At 38.4% G+C, this 20550-nt stretch overlaps 1 protein-coding gene and 2 long non-coding RNA genes across 3 annotated transcripts; all 3 read left to right on the top strand.

Moving 5' to 3' along the window:
• The first annotated feature begins 609 nt into the window (after positions 1-609).
• On the top strand, positions 610-1324 carry LOC146729045 (uncharacterized). Its single transcript, XR_014928207.1, has 2 exons — positions 610-856; positions 1229-1324. It is a non-coding gene; the product is annotated as an uncharacterized LOC146729045 (long non-coding RNA).
• A 168-nt stretch (positions 1325-1492) lies between these two features.
• On the top strand, positions 1493-8916 carry LOC146729046 (uncharacterized). The gene is made up of 2 exons (XM_085495768.1): positions 1493-8452; positions 8825-8916. Exon 1 carries the CDS (start codon positions 1493-1495, stop codon positions 7856-7858), a length of 6366 nt encoding a protein of 2121 aa, XP_085351894.1. The 3' UTR covers positions 7859-8452; positions 8825-8916.
• A 1905-nt stretch (positions 8917-10821) lies between these two features.
• On the top strand, positions 10822-12828 carry LOC146729047 (uncharacterized). Its single transcript, XR_014928256.1, has 3 exons — positions 10822-10908; positions 11665-11831; positions 12692-12828. It is a non-coding gene; the product is annotated as an uncharacterized LOC146729047 (long non-coding RNA).
• Positions 12829-20550: the final 7722 nt, after the last annotated feature.

Here is a 20550-nt window from a genome sequence, read left to right on the forward strand (position 1 = left end):
AACACACAGTTCCAGAATGTTGAAATTGATGACTCTCTTCAGTCTAGCGTATTTATATGCATGAATGCTCCAGATTCATGTACACTTCCTGGGTTTGCACATGAGCCAATCAGAATGTGGTCTTGTCAGCAGCTATCTCACGTAGGCAACTCAGTAGATTGAAAACATACTTTGTTTATGTAAATCACAAGCACACCTGGTAGATTCCAATTGTCCTCCCATAATTGTAAACATCCTTTGTTATGTAAATCACAAGCACACCTGGTAGATTCCAATTGTTTTAAACAAGTATGTCCTGTCAATCACCTTTATGACAGTTATTACATGGCAATGCACACCGTTTCTTTCCATGATTGGACACTGCTATTTGCAGGGTTTGAGGTAATATGACAAAAACATAGAATAAAGGATGCTGACAGTTGTTATGTCACTAGAAACATGATTTGAGAAGGTTAAACCCTGATGGCTGAACCTGGGACGAAACCATTGAGATGCATATAATAACCTGCTATGGAATGTTTTACAACCATTGTTATGGCCAAAGTTCTGCTTTATTATTTTTACTTAGTCATTGTCACCGAAATGTTATTTTAGGCTCTATAGCCCTATCTTATATTTCACTTAAATGTGCCTTTTGTTAGCTGACGGTATAGCGCCACCTACAGTTCGAGTTACATTTATTACTTTGTTTTGGAGGTAGTAGATAACGAACTCACAGACACTATCTGCTGCCTGAGAGCTGGTAAAGTTATTGATCTTCAAATACTTTTACGTCAAATCGTGTTCAATGAACACAGAAACTACCGAAATACGACTATACTGAGGTCGATTGTGCTTGGGAAGATCTACAAATACGGTATGAAACATTTGATTGCGTTTTTGAGTGATAATTCATGTATTTGCGTGAGGGCATGAAATGTTTATTTACCGATGATGCAATAACATGTGCTTTTAAACCCTGTTCACTTAGTACTTTACTTTGATGATTTCACATTATTCTTGCTCATGATATTTTCATAGATTACGCATGTCTAGTGATTTCTAAGTGATTATTTGATATGTTAGTGATAGATTTCTTGCATATATTTTTTGCTGCATTACGTCAGTTGTTTCGCCACTAGATGGCGCTGTCAGTCTACCACTCATTGTCAATTTATAATGCCAAAATGTGTTAGTGTAGAGATGAGACATGATATTTATTGTTTCTTTTATTTATTTGCTATTTCAGTCAATCGTTCATCATATGTGTACTCGTACTTCATTGCAAAGTTTGGTTGTACTGAGCTATACTTAAAGGAAATAAATTGTCATCAATCATTACGGACATTTGTTTCATTATTGTGAGGAAGACGCATTGACGACGGAGTGACCCAGCTAATCGACATATGTATCTATAGACATTTTCATGAGCTACCAGTAGAAGACACAGGGCTCTGGAATACACCTGATACACAACTAGTAATTACGGATAAGTCAACTGCAAACTGACAAGATGGAGGAAATGTTTGCTAAGCGAACGAGAGTGCAAACTGAAAGGGCCAAAGAATATTTCACTGAGGTCAAACAAAGGAACTGCACTTCTATATGTAAGCAGCTTAATAAAGAAACTGATTCTATCCTGGTTTTAATGAGAGACCCACTGACGGACTTGAAATCATTAAGGCAAGCCTATACCAAGTGGATGGTGTTATACGAGGAATTCCTCATTACCCACGATGAATACAAGCAACTGTTATCACCAGAGGACCAACTTAAACATGAAGGTTGGTTCAGACCACAAAGTGAACATTTTGAAAGTGTGGGAGCCAGTGCAAGGGCATGGATAAGACGTGAAGAGTGTGAAGCGCGAAGATTGCTTGATGCAAATGTGAGGCCAGAGGACAGCGTTTCACAAACTAGTAAAACACCTTCAAGTCATTCACAGAAATCCCATACTAGCAGTACCTCAACACGCTTGAGCTCATTGACCATGGCAAGAGCTAAAGAGGATCAAAGAAAGGCTGAACTGTTAGCTAGAGTAGCAAAGTTGAAGCAAAAACAAGCATTAGAACGGGAAAGACAGGCGATTGAACAACTTCAAATTGAAGAAGAACAAGCGATTCTACAGCTTAGAATTGAAGCAGAGAATGCAAGGAGACAAGAAGATCAAGCTAGACTGCAACGTAGAATGAAAGAAGAGCAAGCAAAGATGCAACTCAAAATAAGAGAAGAAGAGTTGGAGTTGGAAACCGAAATCGCTGTGTCAGATGCACGACGAAAGGTTCTGGTTGAGTTAGAAACTAATGAATTCGAGCAAGATCAAAGATTGCATGACATTGACATTTCTCAAAGGCAAAGTGATGTAGCACATAATGAGCAGCTATCTAGATGTCAGTCAAACCGTATGTATAAAACACCTAGTTATATTGGGGTTGTTGATAATATGTTTAGTTCTAATAAGGACACTAGTTTAGGAGAGTGTAATATTGGGCCAGTATTGAGTCCGACTGCAGTACTTCCTGCACATATTGATGGTGATGTCGGTGGGACCTGTGTGCGCGATGCGCGTGGGTTGCGTTGCGGTTTTGAGCGCGTGGGTGATGCTAGCTATGGGCCCTCTGCTGCAGGTAGTCGGTCGTCTAATGAAGATATTCTGGCGGTGGTGAAAGAATTGAAAAAGCCACAGTCTGACATCAAGAAATTTGGAGGCAACTGTATAGAATATAAAAAATTTGTTCGCCAGTTTAATGCTAGAATAGGATTGGTTACTGATGACATTGAAGAGAAAATGAACTACCTCGAGCAGTACACTTATGGGGAGGCAAACAAGATAGTAACAGGTTACAGTTATCTCGATGCAGAACAAGGATATCCAGCCGCATGTAAAGAGCTTGAGAGAAGGTATGGTGATGTACAAATGATTGCTAGCGCATATTTAGAAAAGGCAAAAAACTGGCCAGTTATCAAAGCAGACGATGCTAAAGCACTTGATGAGTTTGCCATATTTCTGCGTGAGTGCGAGTACGCAACACAAAGCATTGAAGCCATGCAGTCAATGGAATATCATGACCACATGAAAGTACTTGTTGGTAAGCTTCCATACTATCTTCACGGGAAATGGAGAAGCCGAGTATATGATGCTAGGCAGAATGGGAAGCCAGTCACTTTCAAAAAATTGGTGGACTTTGTGAAAGCCGAATCTGAACAGGCAAACGACCCATTATATGGAAGGAAGGCTTTGCACAATGAAAGCAATTCAGGTAAAGGCTCAAAGATACGGACACAATCTAAGAAAACAAGGGGAAGCTTTGCAACAGATGTCACAAATGTTAAACCAGAGACCAAAGCTGAATGCGGTGGACCAATTCAAGGTGGTTCAGTAGGAGACCAAGCTCAGAATGAGACAAGAGTCACTGGCCAGTACACTAAGATACATGTAGCATTTGAGAAACCGTGTGCTTATTGCAAAAGTGCCAGTCATATTATGGAAAAATGCGATAACTTGACAAAAGAATCTCGTGATGTCAAGTTAAATTTCTTAAGAAATAAAGGAGTTTGTTTTGGCTGTTTAAAGCCAGGACATCAAAGCAAGAATTGTCGCTCTAAGGCAGTATGCATACAGTGTAAAGGACATCACCCCACTATCTTACATGATGATAATTACAGACGGAGTTGTCAACAAACAGAAGACGTATCGCCAAATAAATTCGGCAACCAGAAAGCCACTACCGCATGTGTAAATGTGAACAAAGAATTGAGTGGTCAAACAGGGGCCGGTAACAGTGAGTGTACTATGGCAATAATCCCAGTATTGGTAAAGGCTAAGAATAGTGGTATAGCCTTGGAAACATATGCTTTCCTTGACCCGGGCAGTAGTGTATCCTTTTGCACTGAAGACATGCGAAAATTGGGAGTAAATGGTGATAGAGCAAAGATTACTCTTGACACAATGGGTGTCTCTCATACTATGAGCACCTATATTCTCAAAGGCCTTGAAGTGAGTGATTTAGGTGGTGAAAACACAGTGAAGCTACCAAAAGTCTACACTAAACACAAAATGCCTGTTTCGCGCCACCACATGCCTACTACAGAAGATGTTACTAAATGGCCACATATGTGTGCCCTGGATCTGCCTAAGGTGAACGCGGATGTGGGATTACTTATTGGAAACGGAGTACCCGATGCATATACTCCACTAGAAATATTGACAGGACCACGTGGGAGTCCTCATGCTTCAAGAACTCTCTTGGGATGGGTGGCATGGAATGTTGTCCGTGGTGAAGGTGACAATAAGATTGACACAGTTCAAAATAGTTTGACTGTCAATAAAGCTGAAATCATTGCCATACAAGAGATAGAGGAACTAAGGCAGTTAGATAAATTGGTCAGAAGCTCTATCAACATGGACTTTCCAGAACACTCTATCAACGATAGGAGAGAACACTCTCAAGAAGACAAAGCGTTTATTGAGAAAGTAGATAGCTCTATGCGCTATGTGGATGGACACTATGAGATTGGTTTGCCATTTCGTAAGGACGATGCAAGGCTACCTAATAATAAAGACTATGCCATGCAGAGACTTAAAGGACTTGAAAGGAGAATAAGGAAAGAACCCAAGTTTCATGCTGACTACACAAAGTTTATGTCGGATATTATTCAAAAGCATTATGCTGTTCAGGTTCCGCAGGAGGTGCTTGATAGAGATGACGGTAGAGTCTGGTATATACCTCACCATGGGGTATACCACCCTAAGAAACCAGACAAGATACGAGTAGTCTTCGATTGTTCTGCGAAATGGTGCGGTGTATCCTTAAACGACTTGTTACTACAAGGACCTGATCTGACTAACAACCTACTTGGTGTTCTCTTGCGGTTCAGGCAAGAACCAGTAGCCCTTATGGCAGACGTAGAGGCTATGTTTCATCAAGTAAAGGTCCCAATACATGACAGCGACTGTCTGCGTTTTTATTGGTGGCCAAATGGCGAACTTGATAGAAAACCTGAAGTATATAAAATGATGGTTCATTTATTTGGTGCAGTATCGTCACCAAGCTGTTCGAATACAGCGCTACACAAGACTGCTACAGCTAATAAGGATGAATTCAAGCCGGAAATCATTGATACTGTTCTAAAGAACTTTTACGTAGATGACTGCCTCAAATCCTGTGATACCGAGATGAAGGCAATATCCGTTGTACAAGACCTGATAAGTATCTGCCGCAAAGGAGGATTCAACTTAACCAAGTGGATTACCAACAGTCATACGGTCTTGAAATCAATTCCTGTAGACAGTCAAGCTAAAAATGTGAAGCAGTTGAATTTGAGTTATGATGATCTCCCCACCCAGCGTGCTCTTGGTGTGTATTGGAATGTTGAATCTGATACGCTAGGATTTGGGATAGACATTCAAGAGCGTCCATCTACAAGACGAGGTATATTGTCAGTAATAAGCTCTATTTACGATCCTATAGGACTAGCTGCTCCTTTTGTATTACCTGGCAAGATCATCCTACAAAACTTGTGTCATCGTGGTATGGGGTGGGATGATGATATTGGACCTAAAGACCTGCAGAAATGGCACAGATGGGTAGCAGACCTGCCACAGCTGGAGACAATCTCGGTACCTAGGTGTTTCAAGCCTGCAAGTTTTGGTAAGATAATGTCCTGCCAGATCCACAACTTCTCGGATGCCAGCGAGCTTGGCTATGGCACTGTGTCATATCTACGCCTAGTAAATGAGATAGGAAAGATTCATTGTGCCCTCTTGGTTGGTAAGTCTAGGGTTGCACCGCTGAAGAAAGTAACTATCCCTCGCATGGAACTGTCTGCAGCCACTATTTCGGTACGCATGAATAAAATGATACAGAGAGAGCTAGACTTCAAATTCAGTGAAACATTCTTCTGGACAGACAGCATGTCCGTCATTCGCTACTGTGCAAATGAAAGTACCCGCTTTCATACCTTTGTAGCTAATCGTGTTAACACCATTAGAGAGGGCTCACAGATGTCACAATGGAAGTACGTGGACACAAAGTCCAACCCAGCAGATGACGCTTCCAGAGGTCTCAAGGTGAATGACTCCATACGTAGAGAGAGATGGCTAAATGGTCCGGACTTTCTTTGGAGACCTGAATTAGAATGGCCTAAATGTAATGCAATACCTATGACGATCATAGATGGGGATCCTGAGGTTAAAAGAGAAGCTAACTCTGCGATTCTCAAAGGACAAGGACCAGAGACAGAAATCGATGGACTCTTTGCACGCTTCTCCAGTTGGATGAAACTGAAGAAATCAGTTGCCTGGATTTTGATGGCCAAATGTAACCTGCAAAGATGGGTTGCTAAACGTAAAGAGTACAAACAAGCCTTAAGTAAAGATGAAATGGATCCAGAAGAGAGAGACAAAATGGTGAATGAACAGATGAGAAAGCTAAAGATGGCAGCAATGTTGAATGCAAAGAAAGCAGTAAATGAAGTATATCTTACAATAGATAATTTGAGAAGCGCAGAAAAATGTATTGTGGCTTATATTCAATGCCAGCATTTTTCTGAGGAGATAGTAGCATTAACGTCAGATCAACCAAGAATTAAACGTACTAGTCATTTGTACAAACTAGACCCGATGATGGAAGATGGACTCATAAGAGTTGGTGGACGCCTAGCGCGTTCAATATTATCATACAGTGCAAAGCACCCAGTTATTCTTCCTAAAGATTCCCCAGTGTCAAACCTTATTTTAGAAGATGTACACAAAGGAGTGGGACACCTTGGTAGAAATACTATGTTGAACAGACTACGACATAAGTACTGGATCATGTGTGCCAATGCAATGGTCAGAAAGATAGTGTCTAACTGTGTTACCTGTCGAAGTTACAGAGCTAAAGTGGGTGAGCAGAAGATGGCAGACTTGCCTATAGAACGGATAACACCAGATCACCCACCTTTTACTCACACTGGTGTTGACTACTTCGGACCACTTGAAGTCAAACGGGGCCGTGGTACAGTCAAAAGATATGGAGTAATATTTACATGTATGGCCTCTCGAGCAGTTCATTTGGAAATTGCTCATTCACTGGATACAGACTCCTGCATTAATGCCTTTAGAAGATTTAAAGCTAGGAGGGGCAATGTAAAATCTGTTCGGTCAGATAACGGTACAAATCTTGTTGGTGCAAAGCGTGAACTGCAGGCAGAAATCGATAGGTGGAACCATACAAAGATTAGTAGTGCACTCCACCAGGTAGACATAGACTGGAAATTTAATCCGCCAGCTGGCTCTCATTTTGGAGGAATATGGGAAAGGCAAATCAGAACCATAAGGAAAATTTTGTTTTCCCTCTTTAAGGAGCAAACAATTCACCTGGATGACGAGGCACTCCAGACACTCCTTTGCGAGGTTGAGTCCATAATAAATGAACGTCCTATTTCAACAGTATCCGAAGATCCCAATGACTTAGAAGCCTTGACACCTAACCACTTATTGTTGCTTCAATCTTACCAAAACTTACCACCTGGAGTCTTTGATAGAAATGATATCTACGCAAGACGTAGATGGCGCCAAGTTCAGTATCTGGCGGATATGTTTTGGAAAAGATGGTTGAGGGAATACTTGCCGCTGCTTCAAGAAAGACAAAAATGGTTACAACCTAAAAGGAATCTTGCCGTAGGAGACATTGTCTTGATTACAGATAATTCCGTCCCAAGGAATGCATGGCCAATGGGCAAAGTTATTGAGATAATGAAGGACCGGAAAGGTCTAGTGCGAATGGGAAAAGTGAAGACCAAGGCCAATGTTTTATTGCGACCCGTTGACAAACTGTGCTTACTTTTGGAAGTAGATGTAGAAGGTGTCTCTGACAATTCCAAGCCACTGCCATAAAGTATCTAAATTCGATGGCCGGCTTTGTAGTTATTGGGTTGGATGGTACGTGTATTGCCTACCGTGAGAATGATTGTGGCGTGTCTGCGTGGTTCGCATACATGGGTTGCATTGTTGATGTCACTTTTCTGCTTGTGCATGGCTTACTATTTGTGGGACTTGATGCTGACCCATAGAAACACCTTAGTTTAGAAGAATTTTAGAATTTGGCATTTATAAAGTTTTGTGTAATTGTTACGACAGGATCTTCACAATTAAGGGGCCGGAATGTTATGGCCAAAGTTCTGCTTTATTATTTTTACTTAGTCATTGTCACCGAAATGTTATTTTAGGCTCTATAGCCCTATCTTATATTTCACTTAAATGTGCCTTTTGTTAGCTGACGGTATAGCGCCACCTACAGTTCGAGTTACATTTATTACTTTGTTTTGGAGGTAGTAGATAACGAACTCACAGACACTATCTGCTGCCTGAGAGCTGGTAAAGTTATTGATCTTCAAATACTTTTACGTCAAATCGTGTTCAATGAACACAGAAACTACCGAAATACGACTATACTGAGGTCGATTGTGCTTGGGAAGATCTACAAATACGGTATGAAACATTTGATTGCGTTTTTGAGTGATAATTCATGTATTTGCGTGAGGGCATGAAATGTTTATTTACCGATGATGCAATAACATGTGCTTTTAAACCCTGTTCACTTAGTACTTTACTTTGATGATTTCACATTATTCTTGCTCATGATATTTTCATAGATTACGCATGTCTAGTGATTTCTAAGTGATTATTTGATATGTTAGTGATAGATTTCTTGCATATATTTTTTGCTGCATTACGTCAGTTGTTTCGCCACTAGATGGCGCTGTCAGTCTACCACTCATTGTCAATTTATAATGCCAAAATGTGTTAGTGTAGAGATGAGACATGATATTTATTGTTTCTTTTATTTATTTGCTATTTCAGTCAATCGTTCATCATATGTGTACTCGTACTTCATTGCAAAGTTTGGTTGTACTGAGCTATACTTAAAGGCAATAAATTGTCATCAATCATTACGGACATTTGTTTCATTATTGTGAGGAAGACGCATTGACGACGGAGTGACCCAGCTAATCGGCATATGTATCTATAGACATTTTCATGAGCTACCAGTAGAAGACACAGGGCTCTGGAATATGGGTTTATAGACGCTACAACCATGGAATTAAGAATATAATAATAATTACCTTGAACATGAATTCTCCTCACCGAAATCAAAGCTTTGTAGTTTAGATGTACATGCACACAATATTAAGTGCCACAAACAGATTCATCGCGACCTCGTCTCATCTGCATCATGTAAATATTTTGTTCTCGGCATTCATCAGGAAGACCGATCTTATCACAATAATTATTCCGCAAGGGATCATTCGTGATGTTAACATTCGGGTATTTCAGGCAGACGTAAGTTTATAACATAGTAGCTGTCGAAGACTGTCGACAGTCCTCAGGCCTAATGTGTTAATATACTAAATCGGCTTTTGCACGAAATGCCTCAGGTTATGTATTTGGGCGACAGAGAACTTACAGAAAACGTGTTAGTAGCAAAGTAATATTCAAAACACGTGACATCTTAAGCTGGCACTTATTATGGCAACTTTCAGGGGAGGAATAATTATAATACACTTTCATATTCAACCAATAGAAATCCGTGTTACATTTGCTTATCTCATGATAATGTGACCCAATTTATTAACAGGTTCAAAAATATTTGCTGTGGATGTGTTTCAATATTGTTATTAATATCACATAACTCAGTTCAAAATACGGCAATATGGCATTGTAAATGTTATTCAATATTTAGGACATTAACATTTATCCTTGAATGGGTTTCAGTAATTAGTTGTAATAGAGATATAAAAATAATAAAACAATATTCTTGAGATTTGGTTAATTACCATTAGTTTTGCCATATGCTCGCCAGAACAGGCTCCAAATATGTTTACACTAATGTATTTAAACACACGGCGAATTATGTTGATGGCAACTTGTGAAATTCGTGAATGCATTGTTCACCTTAAGAAGACAGTGTAGATAGTTAAAATACAAATTATGATGAAATATTACTGTTCAAGAAAAATATTGATATACTTCCCAAAAAGCAACAGAGGGATTTATTTCAGACGAATATTCAAATAGTAAATTGCAGATACCTTTTGATCTCTCAAATACAAGAAAATCGATAGCCAGCATTAGGCCTCGCAAAAAACGAAATGGTCAATTTTGTTTTGAAAGTTTCATTTGTTGCGATTTATGCATACGTTCAATCTATTCGTCAACAGAGGGCGATCATCAGTAGTATTACAAAGTGGCGAAAAGGTAGGCTTGCACACATTTTGGTGGTGTGCAGGTGTACATTTTCGTTGTTAGACCTCAGGTCAACTCGTGATAAATCTCACTAAAAACAACACTCGCGGGCCACAGAATAAAATCGGTTAAATCAATGAATAAGCATAAGTTTATGTGGTAATAATTTCACGAGGTTAACTTCTAAATCCAATGAATTTAGCCAAACAGAATCACAATCTTGCCCTGAATACTGAATATATTATTAACTTGTCGAACTTTGAGTCGATGGCATACAACTTCACATATTCTTCGCATCTACCGAATGTTGTAAATATAACTCATTCATTGGTCAGAATATAGCACCTTGGCATATTCACGAGTAACTTAAGTCACTCTGAACGTCAGATCTCCATCAGCTATCGAGGGTGTGGCAATCCATGCGTCACTGACGACATGTCATCTCTCGTATGCCCAACGAGACTATCCTGATACAATTGCGTTTAAGAATGGAAATTGCCGCACAAACATTGTTTTACACATCTTCATGGCAGATTTTATAAGTGGAATTATAATATTAAGCGGATAAAGGCTACGCATTCATAATCAACCAATAGCAAGCCGTGTTACATACAAGGGATTTGCTATTATGGGCTATCCTAGCGGAAATAATTTACACGATCTACATGTTAATAAATCAACTCGATATAACGCGTTGACAGGTAAGCATTATAACTTATTTGCAGTAGATTTGTTTCTAGGTGATAAAGGTTAAAGATGTGAATTTGCTCTTCTTTAGTGTTGTTAGCAATTTACCATTTGCAGACTTTATTTGTATTATAGTGTTTGTGTGTACAAAACTCGCCTGATGCATTTACACATAGGCCCAGTATTTTAGCACATCAACACCTTGGTAACGTTAGAAATATATTATGCCTTGAAGCAGGTCAGGTGTAGACTTAAAAACAAAAATAACGACAAAAACATCCATTCAAAATCAATAATATTTGCCGATAAACAACACAGAGAGACTTATTTTAGATGTATCTAAAAATAGTATATAAAGTCAACTGATAATCCCCAAATTACAAAAGGCCTCAGGAAATACTGCTACTGTACAAATGGTTTTGTTTGCTGAAGTATTGGAATATTTGATTACTAGTTTGATCCTTTAGTCAACTGACGGCGCTCTTTAGTGGTGGATTAAGTGGAAAAATATATCCTCTTTTGATGGTGTGAACGTTAGGACGACATTTTTTTGTTCGGCCTCGGGTCAAATCGTCACAAATTGACAAACATCGGTAATAAATCTGTAACAAGCAAACATATTTTCGTTGAAAATACATATGTCCGATAAGAAAAATTGAATAGGAATGTAGAAGAATTAGCCAGCTGTTTGTTCTCAAAGTAAAAAGAGCCAACACATATATGTAATGTTAATTATGTATTCTTTCGTGTACATTCATCATTTTAATCAGGAAAGCAGGGAGACAAAATCACTCTATCATTGCAATTGTTTTTCCTACATCGTACTATTTCCCAATATGAAGAAACTCGTGCTGCTTCTGATCATGTTACTTATTGTGACTTTGTTCATTGATGGTGGTGATTGTAGGAGAAGACGACGAAGACCATTAAATTTCCCGTAAGTAAATGGCTCCCCGTGTTATTCTTGTTTGACTTAAATCCATAAGAAAATCAGGTTCGCTGATACGATTTCAATTGTATTGTTTAGTATAAAAAATAAATTACTAAATGTATGTTACCAATTTCCATTGCTCTTCCAGCAACTGATTATCATAGTCTAGAAAATTTAGCATGACCTCAGTATTATTCCTACGAGAGAGGTGATTTTTTGGTCACGTGTGTTTTATTATGTAATATCACTAGATTAAAATTCACATGAATATGATATGAATAGTACGTCACAGTGCAGACTACGACAAAGCGTCCTGGAAATAACTAACCAAACTAATTATGCAAACAAATAGATATAATATGATAAAACCATTCACATAAAACAGTACAATTTCCTGTATAAGTGCAGAGATAGTATGTTGAGAATATGACAGAACGACATGAACTCGCCCTGATATTTGTGAATATGGTACTTTTATAACCTACAGGCGTATTATGGTATGCTTAATATTTTCGTTCAGAATTATATTATTTATGTTGCTATGACGTCAGAGATTCGAATTGCCGTGTCTGTCTAGTCCTTTCAAGGTCTACACAATATTACAGAAAAATAGCAATGTTGTCTATATTTTTGTATTTTATTTGTCTTGAATTATGATTGAAAAAAGTTGAATAAAATTACAAACTATGTATGAACAATAACTTATATATATATATATATATATATATATATGATTATACTTGAAATATTGTGAAACGATATTATTTTTATTTCACGGAAAATGACCTAGTAATCGGTGGTATACATGTAATAATTGATAGTACACACAAAATATAAGCAACAACTAATAGTACTTACTTTTTCAGTTCTAAAAGATATGAAAACGCGGACATGGAAGATGAAGCAAACGTACAAGCGTGCGAGGCGGAAAAACAGGATGATACTATGTCACTCTCTAAAGAAGTAGAGAATTGAAAACAATAAAAAGTCTCTATAACATAAATATACCTTATATGTTTAGAAACATTGTAGATTTTTAAGAATTATATTATGTCGGTATATTATTAAAATGTTTTGATTTCTGAAATATTCTAATTTTCCGGATAGGGTTTAAATGAATGCTATGCTAATCATAATCTTGATGAGTTCTTTAGCAATGATCAATAACCATACGTCTGTTGTACATTGCACATTAACACAAACCTCCCGTCATATTAGAATGTCTGCTTCGCCAGGGGTGTGTATGCTGTAAAGGCATAGTTACACATCAAAGGGTAGTATGTATAATCGAGAAGATTCAACACGGCCCCGATTAGTGTTACTTCTGCTCTAGTTTTGTCATACGTTGGCAAATTCCTGTGAATTATACAATTAGTTTTCACTGTATCATTCAACGAGAGCAGAGCGGGGGAAGTGTGACCGACAGTTATTAAGTAAACAATTTACATTACGAACGTGAAGAATTTGTAAGAAGAAAATTTGACATATTGAAATTTGAATATGGCCTTGCTAACGTGTAGCAGTGTACTGTGAAAGCCATCATTTAGGTACACTCTAACAGTATCAAAAGCAGAACCAATGTCAATCAGAGTTAGTATATTCCACGTCAATCCTAGTATGGCAGCTGAAAAAACATGTATCGATGTGAAGTGATGCCAATTTTTCATACTGAAATGAAACGCTCGTTATCCAACCTATGCTAAGTCAAAGCAAGTCATTTTTATTTTTCATTAATGTTTCAATCCTTATTTTCCAACAGAAAATGAAAGTGATCAAAATCAATTCATTCACCATAACTCAACTTGATTAAAGAAATTACTTTTTGTACTGCATTATATGAAATAGTTTAATGTATAATGTTTAATGCTCGTATAGAATATTTTTGCCAATCCTTTGAGCAGACACTTTTTTCATGAACGTTGCAGAATCATCCTAACCGTTACTGATATATACATTATATACCGAATAATATGACGAATTCGTGTACAGAAAATCTGTAATATGTATGTATATTACGTCGGAGTTGTAAAAGTGGTTCGAAAATTGATTTCGCCAACTTGTATTCGAGATAGGATTATAGTGATTAAGACATTCAATATATAGTGATGTAGATTTGTTTAGTCATTATAATATGTATACCACGCGTTTTTCCTAAATATTCACGTTACTAGGCTAAACTGATTTTTTTTAAAAATCTATCACATCTTTAAACGGACATATATTGTGTACACCTATGTGTTTAATATCTATATAGAAAAGACAATTTGATTTGATGTTCTATTTTTGAACAAGACAAATATTAAGCTTAACAGAAGCACTTTGCTCTGGCATTGACAATTGGAACGAAATGTATTTGTATTCTCTTTCACCGACGCATTCTATGATTCGCATATACATGTATATATTCAAACCGAATATCGATGAGCGGACATAGTTATTGTTATTGTTTCAGACCAACTTAACACTTGCCAAAATTGTAGTAAAAATAATTTACTGAACTGCAAAAGCAGTCATGATCAACAAAATTGCATGGTCACTTTTAAATGTAGCATATGCAACATGATGTATGCAAAGCCCCATTTATGAGAAACTTCGCCAAGAGAGCAACAGTCTGTATTTCAAAAGAAATAACAACCACAAAATCATCTGTATTTTGACTTAGAACTTAAAAATGCAATGTCGCAGAGATTGTCATCTTATTTTTACATGGACACTGCGACAAGAAAAAATAAAGCTCCGAAAACGCCCTTATTTTTCAATTCCTCCCATACTATTGATAGAATAGAAAATAACGAACCCTGAAAAAAAGATTAAGGAAAGCGGATAAAAACATTAAAAAATGAAGTGTTGGTTAGGAGGATTGATTTGGCAGATATAAAAGATTAGAGTCGAGTCGACAGAGTATTAAGGATGGTCAACAGCAGACGGTCTAAAATAAGTTTGCACAGAATATCAAATAGATTCAGAATGTTACATGACCCTATTTCCAACATGTTGTGATATGTAGCAAGATATACACAAGAAATCACAATACAGAAGAAGATTGAACGTGTGTGAAAGGAAATCTGCCTTCACTAAATTAAAACAAGCATTGAACTCTGATCGTATTTTACACATCCCGAATTTTCGCAAAATATTTGTTCTTAGAACGGATGCCTCTAATGAAGGATTGGGGGCTGTTTTACTGCAGTACGACGAAGAAATTGCGTTTCCGATTGCTTATGCAAGTAGGAAACTTAGTTCGACTGAATCTAGATATGCGGTTGTTGAGAAGGAATGTCTGGCAGTCATTTGGGAGCTAAGAAAATTCCAACAATACTTGCTTCTGAAAGAATTCTGGATAGAAACTGACCATCAACCTCTTATTTATTTAAATAAATCTAAAATGAATAATGGACGCCTTATGAGATGGGCAATGTACCTCCAGTCCTTCAGCTATCGTGTTATTGCTATCAAAGGGTCCCATAATATCGGAGCCGACTTTCTTAGCAGAAATGCCGTGGATTGAGGGAAGATTGTCCATCTTAATAGTGTTATAGGTTAATGTATGCATTTTTACATCGATGCCTTAAACTTTGTGCTCCCTGCAGGTTCATATTGTAAAATTATTTTACCATAGTAACCTCTCAAACCCGGGACGTGTGTCAGGAATCCAAAGTTTAATTTATTTCCAAGTATTATGCCCTCCCTGTTAGGCTTATAAGCTTTTAAATGCATACATGATTTACATAGAAAGGGGAATACTTTGTGACTTGTTATAGGTGGAGAAATAAAGAAATACTTAATACATATATTGCATGCACGAATTGTTACATTCCTCGCAAGGAGAGCAGCCTGATTGGATGACAAAGAATTTACCTGGGGTGAGATATGTCTCCAAATACTATGGTACCGAAGACTTGATTCCCGAGAATCAGAATGAATTTGAGGTCAATAAACTTTGAATTTGGTTAGCCGGGTCAACAAACTCGGTTTTGCATTTCTGTCAGTTTTGCATAACATTCCTGTCGCACCTGATGTGGTAGTTTCTCGCAATTCTTCTGGTTTCGACCAATTAGAAATGAGCAGTGTAAACAAAGGGGTGTCATCTTGATTTACATATGGGGCACAATAAATTGAACAAGAAAGCGTGCCTTGGTTGGCGTGTTGGACGATCCACCAGAAGTACGGTATAACACAGATAACGTCAACATTGAACTCCGGATTGAGAATTCACTCCCTGGTCGTCCTGGTGTCAGCCATAGTACTGTACAGCGTCCTCGTGAAGTGAGCCACCCCTGGAAACCAAGCCGTCTGAAGTTTGTCGCCACGTTTGTTGCTGCAGTTCGACATCGTTACGTCCGGTATAGTACATCTGCCTTACACGCACAAACAGCCAGGTTTCAGTTTCCCCTTGCCTTACCTGCATATTTCGACCGCGGTTACGTTTATCGGAACCGTCTAAAATATTTAGGCAATGCAGTAATATTTAATTAGCAGATTTTGTGAAGCTATTTGTGTATTTACTGTCAAACTTTTGCTCTCTGTATGCTCTCTGTATTAAAGTGTGCGTACGCACATTGCAGTTAATTCAAATTTGGTGTCATTTAGTGCTGTGCGTGTATGATGAATGTGTTCGTTCCCTTATTTATAAATTCTCTATGGTTCTTAGATGTCCAATTGTTATTGGCCTGAGATCATTGTCGTCTTGTAACGATAACCATCTTAATGATTTCCAATGCCTTTATGGCCCGTGAAAAGAACCCACAACAAGTGTGATCTATATAGTTTAAGTTATACGAATCACCGTTTGGCATTCCCATTCGCTTCGTATGAATTATTTCAGATTTAATACAAACATATATATAGACCTCTTGACATTGGTCTATATATATGTTTGTATTAAATCTGAAATGATTCATACGAAGCGAATGCCAAACGGTGATTCGTATAACTTAAACTATATAGATCACACTTGTTGTGGGTTCTTTTCACGGGCCATAAAGGCATTGGACATCATTAAGATGGTTATCGTTACAAGACGACAATGATCTCAGGCCAATAACAATTGGACATCTAAGAACCATAGAGAATTGATAAATAAGGGAACGAACACATTCATCATACACGCACAGCACTAAATGACACCAAATTTGAATTAACTGCAATGTGCGTACGCACACTTTAATACAAAGAGCAAAAGTTTGACAGTAAATACACAAATAGCTTCACAAAATCTGCTAATTAAATATTACTGCATTGCCTAAATATTTTAGACGGTTCCGATAAACGTAACCGCGGTCGAAATATGCAGGTAAGGCAAGGGGAAACTGAAACCTGGCTGTTTGTGCGTGTAAGGCAGATGTACTATACCGGACGTAACGATGTCGAACTGCAGCAACAAACGTGGCGACAAACTTCAGACGGCTTGGTTTCCAGGGGTGGCTCACATCACGAGGACGCTGTACAGTACTATAGCTGACACCAGGACGACCAGAGAGTGAATTCTCAATCCGGAGTTCAATGGTGACGTTATCTGTGTTATACCGTACTTCTGGTGGATCGTCCAACACGCCAACCAAGGCACGCTTTCTTGTTCAATTTATTGTGCCCCATATGTAAATCAAGATGACACCCCTTTGTTTACACTGCTCATTTCTAATTGGTCGAAACCAGAAGAATTGCGAGAAACTACCACATCAGGTGCGACAGGAATGTTATGCAAACTGACAGAAATGCAAAACCGAGTTTGTTGACCCGGCTAACCAAATTCACCAAAGTTTATTGACCTCAAATTCATTCTGATTTTCGGGAATCAAGTCTTCGGTACCATAGTATTTGGAGACAAATCTCACCCCAGGTAAATTCTTTGTCGTCCAATCAGGCTGCTCCCCTTGCGAAGAATGTAACAATTCGTGCATGCAATATATGTATTAAGTATTTCTTTATTTCTCCACCTATAACAAGTCACAAAGTATTCCCCTTTCTATGTAAATCATGTATGCATTTAAAAGCTTATAAGCCTAACAGGGAGGGCATAATACTTGGAAATAAATTAAACTTTGGATTCCTGACACACGTCCCGGGTTTGAGAGGTTACTATGGTAAAATAATTTTACAATATGAACCTGCAGACAGCAGGGAGCACAAAGTTTAAGGCATCGATGTAAAAATGCATACATTAACCTATAAAACTATTAAGATGGACAATCTGCCCTCAATCCACGGCATTTCTGCTAAGAAAGTCGGCTCCGATATTATGGGACCCTTTGATAGCAATAACACGATAGCTGAAGGACTGGAGGTACATTGCCCATCTCATAAGGCGTCCATTATTCATTTTAGATTTATTTAAATAAATAAGAGGTTGATGGTCAGTTTCTATCCAGAATTCTTTCAGAAGCAAGTATTGTTGGAATTTTCTTAGCCCCCAAATGACTGCCAGACATTCCTTCTCAACAACCGCATATCTAGATTCAGTCGAACTAAGTTTCCTACTTGCATAAGCAATCGGAAACGCAATTTCTTTGTCGTACTGCAGTAAAACAGCCCCCAATCCTTCATTAGAGGCATCCGTTCTAAGAACAAATAATTTGCGAAAATTCGGGAGGTGTAAAATACGATCAGAGTTCAATGCTTGTTTTAATTTAGTGAAGGCAGTTTCATGTACATCTTCCCATTTTAATTGTTTTGGTTGACCCTTTTTTGTAAGGTCATGTAAAGGGGCGGCAATGGCTGCAAAATTTGGCACAAACTTTCTATAATAGGAGCAAAAGCCCAAGAAAGACCTCAGTTGGGTGATCGTTTTCGGTGGGTGCGTTTCCTTTACTGCACTAATTTTGTCAGGAACTGTTTGTAACAAACCTCGCCCAACAATATGTCCAAGAAATTCTAATTGATCATAACCAATGTAACATTTGGAGGGCTTGGCAGTAAGACCTGCTTGGTTCAAACGTTTAAGGACAGTTTCAATCGTGCGAAGATGGCCTTGCCAAGTAGAATTGTACATCAAAATGTCGTCAATCAAATTAACTACATTGTCCTGCAAACCCTCTAGGATTATCCGCATCATTCTCGAAAAATTTGCAGGACTATTTTTGAGTCCGAATGGGAGAACTTTATAGTGCATGTGACCCTGGGGGGTCTGAAATGCCGTCTTTTCTTTAGCATTTAGTGACAAAGGGATTTGCCAAAAACCTTTTGTTAAATCGAATTTAGATAAATAATTTCCTGCATGTAAACGAGCGAATAATTTATCGGGGTTAGGCATCGGTTCTGCATCGAAAACCGTAATTCGGTTAAGCTTGCGGTAATCGTTGCATAATCGAATAGTGCCATCTTGTTTTTTTACTAAGACCACTGGTGATGAGTAAGGGGAGTTGGATCTCTCGATAATGTCGAGTTCTAACATATCATCGACTTCCTTTTTGAACACATCTTCGGAGGCCAGAAGAAGGGGGTATTGTTTGGTAAAAATTGGTTCACTTGTGGTCAACTTGATATCGTACTCAACAACGTTTGTACGTCCTGGTACGTCAGTCAAAACTGTTTGATGTTTGTTAAGTAAACATGAAATATCTTGTTTTTGAGAGAGATCCAAGTTCTCGTACACGTGCACATCTTTTATAGACTGGTTACATATTTTGGGTAAAAAAATCTATCAATTCAGTAAAGTTCTCCCCCGGGCCTTCAATCCCATGATCCAAAGGATGACTATCAATAAAGGCAACATTGACTTTCATGAATAGTCCGGGTGTGTCAGACTTATCTTTAGTCACAGAGGGCGCTCTCTCTTCGTACCGCTTTAACATATTAGCGTGGAAAAGTTTAATTTTCCCACCTTTGTTAATTCTATAGTCACATTCCCCCACCCGTTCCTTCACATCAAAGGGGCCCTGCCACTGCAAATGTAGTTTGTCGTGGGCTACTGGCAATAAGAGAAGAACCTTATCATTAACTTGAAACTGTCTATTCTTCTTAGTTTTATTAAAGTGATGTCTATATATATCACTAGATTTATGCAGCTCTTTTAAAGCCATTTCGCAAGTTTGTTCTAATCTGTTTCTGAGGTCCAGAACATAAGTATATGTAAGTTTAGTTTCAGGTTCTACATTCTCATTAGTCCAGAGCTCGTGCAAGATTGCCATGGGGCCTCGAACAGTACGGCCATACAAAAGTTCAAATGGCGAAAACCCTAAGCTAGCTTGAGGGGCTTCCCTATACGCAAACAGGAGGGGGCTTATATAACGATCCCAGTCATTGGGCCTTTCTTCGCACATCCGGGTTAACATTCGTTTTAGAACCCCATTAAATTTCTCAACCAATCCATTAGTTTGCGGATGGTAGGGTGATGTCGTCATCTGACGCACGAACAGTCGGGATACTTCCCTCATGACATCAGAAATAAACTGTTTCCCCTGATCTGTCAAAATTTCTTTAGGGATTCCAACCCGACTATACATGTTGACTAACTCCTCAGCGACAGTTTCAGCACGTATATTTTTGAGTGGAGAAGCCTCGGGATATCGAGTGGCATAATCCACGAGTACCAAAATATACCGATATTTTCGGGGATTATCAGACATAATGGGACCCACCAGATCTACGCCTACGCGCTGGAATGGTATGCTGATTAATGGCATGTGTCCTAAAGGGACCTTGCCTACCCTTCCCCGGGGCGTAGTTTTCTGACACACGTCACAAGATTGACAGTAACGTTTTACATCAGCATGGAGGTTGGGCCAAA

This window comes from Saccoglossus kowalevskii, chromosome 22 (assembly GCF_978046115.1).
Source record: "Saccoglossus kowalevskii chromosome 22, keSacKowa6.1, whole genome shotgun sequence".
NCBI lineage: Eukaryota > Metazoa > Hemichordata > Enteropneusta > Harrimaniidae > Saccoglossus > Saccoglossus kowalevskii.

Excerpts from the sequence above, each read along its gene's own strand:
- LOC146729046 (XM_085495768.1), top strand. The coding sequence starts at position 1,493 with ATGGAGGAAATGTTTGCTAAGCGAACGAGAGTGCAAACTGAAAGGGCC.